Raw genomic sequence first — 9,960 nt, 5'->3', positions numbered from 1 at the left:
ACACCTTCCATTCGAGATAACTTAAAACCTTACTCAGAATCTCAACGGTTTCGTAGACCATAGTCGAGGTGTACATTATATAGTGTAATATAGGTGTAATAGTATACCTTAAACATTAGCTGGCGACTCTAAACAATAATTAACCTTGTAGGGTACTATAAGTTATGGTTTGTTTTGTCTTGTTCAAAATAGGATACAACAATCCCTACTCAAAGCTTTTGTGAAGATGTCAGCAATATGTTTATCAGCAGCACCAAATTCCACAGTGATCAAACACTTCTCAAAATCATCCCTAAAAAAATGATGCCTAACATCCATGTGTTTAGTTCATTTGTGATGAACCAGGTTCTTGGTCATACTAATTGCACTAGTATTGTCATAAAAGATAGGAATACATCCTACATCAATTTCAAAGCCTATTAATTATTGTTTGATCTACAACAATTGAGCACAACATGAGGCAACTACTCAGTTTTAGTAGCAGACAAAGGCACAGAGTTTTGCTTTTTGGTGGCCCAAGATACAAGACTTGAGCCAAGAAAGTGTGCCATACCTGATGTGCTCTTTCTATCCACAAGAAAACCTACATAATCAGCATCAGCATATCCTACTACATAAAAATTACTATCTTTTGGATACGATAGGCAAAGATCAGTGGTGCCTTTTAGGTATCTCAAAATCCTTTTGACAACCTTCAAATGAATCTCCTTTGGATTAGCCTGAAATCTAGCACAAATGCCTACACTAAAAATAATGCCAGGTCTACTAGTAGTGAGATATAACAGAGAGCCAATCATTCCCCTATACATTTTCTAATCAACAGATGAACCAGGTTCATCCAAATCTAATTTCATGGTTGTTGCTATAGGAGTGTCAAATTTCTTTGGAATCTTCCATCTTAAATCTTCTGAGAAACTCTTTCACATACTTTTATTGATGGATCATAGTTTTATTTAAATTTTGTTTAATTTGTAAGCCTAAAAAGAAATTAAGCTCACCCATCATACTCATTTCAAACTCACTCCGCATTATCTTAGCAAATTCTTTACTTAACCTATCAGTTATTGCTCCAAAGATTATATCATCAACATATATCTAACTTACCAAGAGATATTTACCTTTTTCTTTCAAGAATAAAGTATTGTCAATTTTACCTCTCTTATAACCATGATCAAGCAAGAATTTAGACAATCTTTCATACCATGCTCTTGGAGCATGCTTGAGCCCATAAAGTGCGTTGTCAAGCTTGTGCACATGATTAGGACACTCCTTGCTTTCAAAGCCATGGGGTTGCTTCACAAACACTTCTTCCTTTATATAGCCATTGAGAAAGGCATTCTTGACATCCATCTAATGGAGAGTGAATTCCTTGTAAGCAGCAAAGGCTATAAGGAGTCTAATTTCTTCCAATCTTGCAACTAGAGCAGAAGTTTCATCATGGTCTTGGTACTAGATGCCAAACTTGACTATATCCATGTACCACCAATCTTGCCTTGTTCCTTGTAACTATTCCTTTTTCATCAAGTTTGTTTCTGAAGACTCATTTAGTGCCAATCATTGTTCTTTCCTTAAGTCTTGGTACTAGATGCCAAACTTGACTTCTCTTAAATTGGTTGAGTTCATCTTGTATTGCATTCACCCAATATTCATCCTGCAAAGCCTCAGAAATATTTTTAGGTTCAATAAGAAATAAAAAAGCATCAAAAGTACAAAGGTTCTTTAAAAAAGATCTGGTTTTGGTTCTAGAGGTTGGATCAGTGATTATGTTCCCAATGGGATGAGAACTTTGATACTTGTAAGGATTCATAACCAACTGGTTTTCTCTAGATGTTCATTCAATATTTTGTTGTTGAGGAACATGTTCATGGACAGGTTCCCTCAAGGTGTAAGGATCAGTTCCTCTTTGGTCAGTTTTCCCTGTCAGGTTGCCCTGGGTGGAAGGACCTATTCCATCATCTGTTGCTTCTTGTAGTGCAGCTTCAGGCTGTACTATGGTTTTATCATTTTAGTTTCTTACCAGCCCAATCTCTTCATCATCGTGTTCCTCATTTAAAGGCCACAAGTGAAAGGAACCTTTTCTTATTTCCTGTCATATGTTTTGAGCAACCTCTTTCCATATATCATTTTTGGCTGCTCTCTCTCACTTGGACCTGCAAAAGAAAATCAGAGGTAAGTCTTAGGAACCCAAACTAGTTTGGTTCCCTTTCTATGGGTAAATAGATGAATCAAATTTTTCTTTGCCCAACTTGGCAACCTATTCTTCCCCAGAACAAATTTTTTGTTACTTAGACTTGCCTTTTCTTTTGCTACACATTCACTCCTATAGTGTCTAGTGTTACCACAGTGAGTGCAAATCTTATTCTTAGGAAGTGTTAGGTACTTATTTTTGGGATCCATTTAGGTGCAGAGTTTCCAAAGCCATGTCCCTTTCTATTACTACTATGGTGTTTTTGTAGCTATGAAAGTGCATCAGAGGACATGTTCCATTTACATGTTCTATCCAGTTCATGTTTAACCTTAGTCAAGTCGTCTTCCAAAACTCTTATATTGTCTTCCCTTTTGTATAGCTCATATTTAAGCTTCCTTAAATCATCCTCTAGGTTGAGTTGTATATCACTGGCTATCTCTTTTCATGTCCCTAACTTTAACTTTATATTTTAAGATCAAAGATCTAAGACAGTTGTATCAAGTGCATGAACCTGGTTCTTCAAAACAGTATTTTCCTTTTCAGTGTTACAAGCTTTTATTTCCAGGTTTTTGCATTCTGCTTTTAAAAATTTACATTCTTTTGACAGGTTTTCTTTTTCAGAACTTATATTCTTAGATTCATCAATTAACGTTAGCAATAGTTCTGATAGTCTATCTTTGGAAAGAAATTTAGTTTTATCTTTTAGGTCCAGAAAACTTATGTCAAATTCTGCATCAGGTTTATTTTCAGATTCTTGAATTGCTATAAGAGCTCGTTCAACATCATCATCATCATCAATGTCCTCATTTAAACTGTCTTCCCAAGCAGCAATCATTGCTTTGGATGGCCCTATGTTGTATTTCTTCTTATCATGAACTTGTTCCTTCTTTCTATTTCTTATTTTAGGTCTCTCCTTTTTCCACTCGATTTCCCACATAGGACAGTTCTTAATCATGTGGTTCTTTTTACCACATTTGAAGCATCCATCAGTCATCTGCAAGTGATCTTTTCTCCTCTCCTTCCACAAAGAGTAGTAATGATCATTTGATAGTGGTGGCCTAGTGGTTGATTGCTCTTTACAGTTTTCAGGTAGTGCCCTCATCTTGATCTTTTCCTAAGGTGTTAGCCTCTTCAAGGATAACCCGCTCTGATACCAATTAATATTTTATACTTCAATACCACAAAAGAGTGGGTGATTTGTGTGGTGCCCAATTTTTGCATGCACTAGATTGTCAAAGGACCTAGTTCTTCTTTGTATTCCTTACACTACAATTGCGGAATAAATAATGCAGAAAGTAAAGAACACAAGGATTTTTACGTGAAAAACACCCGACTCAAAAGGTGAAAAACCAACGACCTACTACCCAACAGAATTTTTTCCAAACATTTCACTACAACTCTGAGCCAAAAACAAAGTTTACAACCTCTTGTAAACCTAAGAATTTACTCTAACCCTTGTAGCAACCAACCACGAGTTGTTGCGACTATTTCAAGTTAACTCTAACTTGAAAGATACAACTCGAGTTTACAACCTCTTGCAAACCTAAGGATTAATTCTAACCCTTGTAACAACACGCCACAGGCTGTTACGACTACTTCAAGTTAACTCTAACTTGAATAATACAACTCAGGTACCTAGTATAATTTGCTTCTAAGAAAGCTAAAAAGTACAACTGAAAAACACCTACTATAGTTTGAACTAGAAATAAAGAAAGACACATAAAACTCTTTATGAAGTTGGTTCTTCAATCTGGTTCATGTAGCTTCAGGATCACACTCTTGAATCTCACAAGAATTGCTCACAAAATGCCTTGCTATTTTGCTCTCAATTCGTGCTTTCACTTATGTATGTGTGTGTCACCTGTAAAATAGAACACAACTAATATTTATAGAGTTAGCAGAATAAGGATTAACTAGAGTTCTAATGCTTTAGTCTTCCTTGGTGGAAGAGTTCTAGTTATCTTCAACTTCTAACTTCTTCCTTATCTTGGATAGAGGTTCTCTTCAAGTAAGGAGTCCTGCTCCTTATAAAATATGCAACCTTTTCGTTAAGGGATTATCAGAAACAACCAATTATACTTATCCCTTTCACGTGCATGCCTTTTGCTTGATTTTGCTTGTCACCTGTGTACACTCTCCATGAACTTGGTTCATGCATGTGTTCCTTTGTTAATCATCAAAATTGAAACCGCTCAGGTCAAAATTCTCTCAAAGGTATTGAAGAACAAAACAACAACATGACGAAGGACCAGATCCCAACATTGATTACATCGTGTGTCCTTAGTATTGTTATGTCTTTGTTTATGTTATTCACTTGTAACTCATACTCATCTTATTTAGAAGCATCTCGTAGGACACTTAGTTAAACCATAAACCTTGTGTTTGTGTTGATTAGAGTTAGTCAAGTGGTTAGCTTTGTAACAGAGTTATTATAAAGAGGATTGCAATAAAGGTATTGTAAGTAGGCGATGGATTAAGAGTTTAATTCCTAGGATACAATAGGTTGTAATCTAAAGTTGCTCAGTTAATGAAGTTGAAATCTTACGAGTGTAGGTCGTAGATTTTAATCCCGTGAGCTGGGTGTTTTTCACTTAAATATCATTGTGTTATTTACTTACTGATGTGTTCTGTAGGAACTGATAGGGAACCAGGTTCTCTATACAGTTTGGTATACTCTTAGGTTACATCAATTGGTATCAGAGCGGGTTATTTTTATACGAATAACACCTAGAAAGGATCTACATGGCTGCTCCACCAAAGTTTGAAGAAGGTTAATCAACCTACAGACCACCAAGATTCAATGGACAATACTACGGTCGGTGGAAGACAAGAATATATGATTTTATCATGGCAGAAGATTCAGAGCTTTAGGATGTTAGCTGTGATGGACCCTTTGTCCCTATGAAGACCATTGGCGAGACAACAGTCACAGTTCCAAAGACAAAGAAGGAATATAATGATGCTAGTCATAAAGCCATCGAGAAAAACTTCCGAGCAAAGAATATCATCGTCTGTGGTATTGGACCAGACGAGTACAATTGAATCTCAGCCTGCCAATCTGCCAATGAGATTTGGGAGGCCTTCCAAACTACACACGAAGGTACCACTATAGTCAAGCAGTCAAAAATTGACATGCTCACTACTGAGTATGAACTTTTCAAGATGAAGGAGGATGAGTCTATTCAGGACATGCATACTCGCTTTACTTCCATTATCAATGAGCTTCACTCCCTTGGAAAGATTATCCCAAGGAGCAAACTGGTTAGAAAAATACTCAGTGTGTTACCTGGTTCCTGGGAGAGCAAAGTCAATGCTATCACAGAAGCCAAAGATCTGCAAAAGCCGACGATTGATGAACTAATTGAAAATCTGAAAACCTATGAAATGAAGAAGAAGAAAGATCATGAAAGAAGAGAACCCAAAAAGGAGAAAAACCTGGTTCTCAAGGCAGACAATAGTGACTCAAGTGGTGATGATGCTGACATGGCCTATCTTGCACGGAGATTTCATAAAATGGTTCGTAGAAATGAAGGTATTCCTAAGAAAGGTAGCTCTAGCAGAAACACAAAAGGATATGATTGTTGTCACAAATGCGGGAAGCCGGGACATTTCATCAAAGATTTCCCTCTCCACAAGTAGGACCATTACAAGCACAACACATACAAGACAACTAAGAGGAACCCAGTCTCCGACATGAAATTCAAGAGAAGAGATACCGCTGATAATGTTGTAAAACAAGCTCTTGTAGCCTGGGGAGATTCCTCTAGTGAATCTGAGGGTGATGATGAACAAGGTGACACCTCCATGATGGCTGTTGAAAGCGAAGGTGTAAAATATGATTCCATATTTTCCCTAATGGCAAAATCTGATGAGGATGAAGATGATGATTACAACGAGGTAAACATTCTAGATGTTCAAAGAAATTTGAAGTCCTACTCTCAAAAGAAGTTGGTATCTTTAGCTAATGTCTTAATTGATGCTTACCACAATTTCATTAATGATAAAAATGCTTTAACTGAGAAAAAAGGAGATATAGAGCATGAGAGAGACGATTTACTAGTCGTAGTTGTTGATTTAAAGGAAACAATAGAGGAGTTAAAGAAAGAAAAAGATGTTTTAACTGAGAAAATCGGAGAGATAGAACATGAGAGAGATGACTTGCTGGTAGTAGTTGTGGATCTGAAGGAAATAGTAGAGGAGTTAAAGAAAGATAATATTTTGTTAAAAACTTTCAATGGACAATTGCATGAACTCCTCAAAAGGAAAGGAAGTGACGAGTGAGCTACACCTTAAGCTTGAAAATAAACTCAAAAAGGTAAAATTAAGTCTTTGTGCTGAACTTGAAAGAAATAGACATCTTCAGGAAGATTTAAGCAGGGTTAATAATGACCTAGATAAATCTCTGACGTGGACCTGGTCTTCTGACACAATCACTTCCATGTATAGAAGTAACGGGGGGAACATGCAGGGAATCAGGTTCCAAAAAGAAAAAGCATCCTACAACTCACATAGCAAGTATGTTATTGTGCCTAATAACTAGCTTTGCACTCATTGTGGTAATACTGGTTATTACAAAGATTCTTGTAAAGCAAGGTCTCAGTCCCCACAGAAAAACAAAATTTTTGTTGAAATAATATCTACTGCTAAGGAAACTGTTTCTCTTAAAAAAAGTGTGTGATGCCTACCTGGACTAAAAGACGTCTAATTCGCCCCTTTCCTTATTATAAGGGACCCAAACGTGTTTGGGTTCGTAAGTCCAATATTTGATTCCTTGTGCAGGAAGTAGTGAAAGGAAGCAATGAAAGATGGTACATAGATATTGGCTGTTCTAAACACATGACTAGAAGTACTGATGATTGTTTTTTACTCAAAGCCCTGCAAGGTAGGAGTGTGTCCTTTGGAAATGGCAAAAAGGGATACATTCTAGGAATTAGAAAAATTGGGAAGACACTCACTCACTCAATTAAAAATATGTATTATATGAATGGCTTGAAATACAGCCTGTTGAGTGTCTCTCAAATCTGTGACAAAGGAAACAAAGTGGAGTTCTTATCAAAGACTTGCATTGTGACCAATCTTGTAACTGGTGAAATAGTTCTAGTGGAAAAAAGAATTAAAAACATCTATGTTGCAGACTTTGACTCTCTGAACAATGGTGATGTTACATGTTTGAGTGTTGTTGATGATGATGCTGAACTATGGCATATAAGATTGGGACATGCAAGATTTCCTCTATTGAACAAGCTCATCAAGAAGGACCTGGTCCATGGGCTGCCAAAGTCAAAGTTCAAAGATCACGAGGTGTGTGATGCATGTATGAAAGGAAAGCAAGTCAGGTCCTCATTCAAGCCAAAGAAGGAAGTGAGCACCTCAAGGCCACCGGATCTTCTTCATATGGATTTGTGTGGACCTATGAGGATGCCCAGTAGAGGAGGAAAGAAGTACATCTTCGTTATTGTTGATGACTATTCCAGATTCACATGGACCTTATTTCTCAAAACCAAGGATGAAGCCTTTCCAGTTTTTGCTGCCTTTGTGAAGCATATTCAAGTGAAGAAGAGCCATAATATTGTGAACATAAGATCTGACCATGGCACCGAGTTTGACCATGCAAAATTTGATGAATTCTGTGTTGAAAATGGTATAAGTCATAATGTTTCGGCTCCCGGAAGACCTCAACAAAATGGTGTTTTGGAAAGGAAAAATAGGACTCTTGAAGATATGGCAAGGACAATGCTAATTGATAGTAGTGTACTAAAGAGATTTTGGGTTGAGCAATAAACACTGCATGTTATCTCATAATCAGGTGCATGATCAGGTCCCTCCTTAACAAGACACTGTATGAATTGCTAAATGGGAGAAAACTAAAGCTGACTTACCTAAGAACATTTTGATGCAAATATTTTATTCTCAGTAATTGTAAGCAAGCATTGAGAAAATTTGATGCTAAAAGTGATGAAGGAACTTTTCTTGGCTATTCTTCACAAAGTAAAGCATACAAGGTCTACAACAATAGGACTAAATGTGTAGAGGAAAGAGTACATGTAATCTTTGATGAATCACACCACTCAAGGGGAAAAGATTCACATGATAAGAATGATCAAGATGGAGATTATTCAAAGGTCCCTGGAGAGGTCATAGATATGGCAAACGGGAAGGCAGACCTAAAGAGTCAAGTCAAGGAGTCTAGTGAAGATGATGCAACAGAACTTCCAGCTGTTTCGGAGGAACCTGGTCCCTCAATCACAACAACTGAAGCTGAAAATAGAGTTGATGATGTTGTACTAGGTACTCCTGATGCAGAGCAGAGAAGTGGTACTCACACTTCCATCGATGCCAATAATGGGTCTCACATGGCGGAACATGGTCCCTCACATCCTGAGACTCAGATGTCTAACTGGAAGCACAAAAGCTCACATCCTCTCCAAAATGTAATCACTCCTTTGGATTCAGGAATTCAGACTAGATCAAAGACAAAAAACATGTTTGCTTTCTCAGCTTTCCCATCTCAAATTGATCCAAATAATATCAAGGAAGCATTTGAAGATGCTGATTGTATTGCTGCTATGCAATAAGAGCTCCATCAATTTGAGAGGAACAATGTGTGGCACATGGTTCCTCGACCTTCAGATAGAACTGTCATAACTAGGTGGGTGTTCAGAAATAAGCTTGATGAGTTTGGCAATACAACAAGAAATAAAGCCAAGCTAGTGGTCCAAGGCTATAATCAAGAGGAAGGAATTGATTATGATGAAATTTTTTCTCCAGTTGCAAGAATGGAAGCCATCAGAATTCTTATTGCTTTTGCATCTCATGTGGAATTCACATTGTTCCAAATGGATGTTAAGAGTGCATTTCTGAATGGATATTTGAAGGAAAAAGTTTTTGTCAAACAACCACCTAGTTTTGAATGCCATGAACATCTTGAACATGTCTTCAAGCTTGACAAGGCCTTATATAGATTAAAGAAGGCCCCTCGTGCATAGTATGGAAGGTTGTCCAGGTTCCTTTTGGAGAATGGCTTCACTAGAGGGAAAATTGACAACACTCTTTTTCTAAATAAAAGAGGGAGGAATGTGCTAATTGTGCAGGTCTATGTTGATGACATCATTTTTTGTGCAACAAATGATTCTTTGTGTGAGGAGTGTGCAAAGCTTATGGGAAGCGAGTTTGAGATGCGTATGATGGGGGAACTGAAATTCTTCCTATGACTACAATTTAAGCAAACCTCTAAGGGAACGATGATAAGACAACAAAAATACATTAAGGAGCTTCTGAAGAGATTTGAGATGGAAAGTTCAAAGACCATTGATACTTCTATTCCTACTGCCACTCATCTAGACATAGACGAACCTAGTTCCCCTGTAAATGAAACTATGTATCGAGGTATCATTGGATCTCTCTTGTACCTAACAGCCAGTAGACCTGACATTGTGTTTAGTGTTAGGATGTGTGCTAGATTCCAATCAAGTCCTAAAGAATCTCACTTGAAAGCTGCTAAAAGAATTCTGAGATGTCTCAAAGGAACACAAGATCTGGTCCTATATTATACCTCAGGGGATAATTTTGACTTAATTTGGTATGCTGATGCTGATTATGCTGGTTATCTGGTGGAAAGGAAGAGTACATCTGGCATGGCACATTTTCTGGGATCATGCTTGATTTCATGGGGTACAAAGAAACAAAATTCCTGTCTCTCTCTACTGCATAAGCTGAATTTGTGGCAGATACCTCATGTTGTGCCCAACTACTGTAGATCAAGCAATAATTAG

General features: G+C 37.3%; 3 protein-coding genes across 3 annotated transcripts; 2 read left to right on the top strand and 1 right to left on the bottom strand.

The window, feature by feature from the left end:
- Positions 1-464: 464 nt before the first annotated feature.
- On the bottom strand, positions 465-1,350 carry LOC138892624 (secreted RxLR effector protein 161-like). The gene is made up of 2 exons (XM_070176360.1): positions 1,105-1,350; positions 465-812 (listed from the first exon to the last, which is right to left on the bottom strand). Exons 1-2 carry the CDS (start codon positions 1,348-1,350, stop codon positions 465-467), a joined length of 594 nt encoding a protein of 197 aa, XP_070032461.1.
- A 3,970-nt stretch (positions 1,351-5,320) lies between these two features.
- On the top strand, positions 5,321-5,827 carry LOC138892622 (uncharacterized). The gene has a single exon (XM_070176359.1). The coding sequence runs from the start codon at positions 5,321-5,323 to the stop codon at positions 5,825-5,827; it is 507 nt and encodes a 168-aa protein (XP_070032460.1).
- Positions 5,828-9,429: 3,602 nt separating this feature from the next.
- Positions 9,430-9,960, top strand: LOC138892621 (secreted RxLR effector protein 161-like). The gene has a single exon (XM_070176358.1). It carries the CDS (start codon positions 9,430-9,432, stop codon positions 9,958-9,960), a length of 531 nt encoding a protein of 176 aa, XP_070032459.1.

Source organism: Nicotiana tomentosiformis, chromosome 5 (assembly GCF_000390325.3).
Source record: "Nicotiana tomentosiformis chromosome 5, ASM39032v3, whole genome shotgun sequence".
In the NCBI taxonomy this organism is placed as follows: Eukaryota; Viridiplantae; Streptophyta; class Magnoliopsida; order Solanales; family Solanaceae; genus Nicotiana; species Nicotiana tomentosiformis.
The sequence above is the reverse complement of the archived record's forward strand: the minus strand, read 5'-3'. Positions and strand labels throughout refer to the sequence as shown.

Coding starts and splice junctions, on each gene's coding strand:
- LOC138892624 (XM_070176360.1), bottom strand. CDS start 1,350: ATGGATGTCAAGAATGCCTTTCTCAATGGCTATATAAAGGAAGAAGTG. Junction 813..1,104: donor AAAAAGGTAAATATCTCTTG/GTAAGTTAGATA, acceptor TCTGTTGATTAG/AAAATGTATAGGGGAATGAT.
- LOC138892622 (XM_070176359.1), top strand. CDS start 5,321: ATGCTCACTACTGAGTATGAACTTTTCAAGATGAAGGAGGATGAGTCT.
- LOC138892621 (XM_070176358.1), top strand. CDS start 9,430: ATGATAAGACAACAAAAATACATTAAGGAGCTTCTGAAGAGATTTGAG.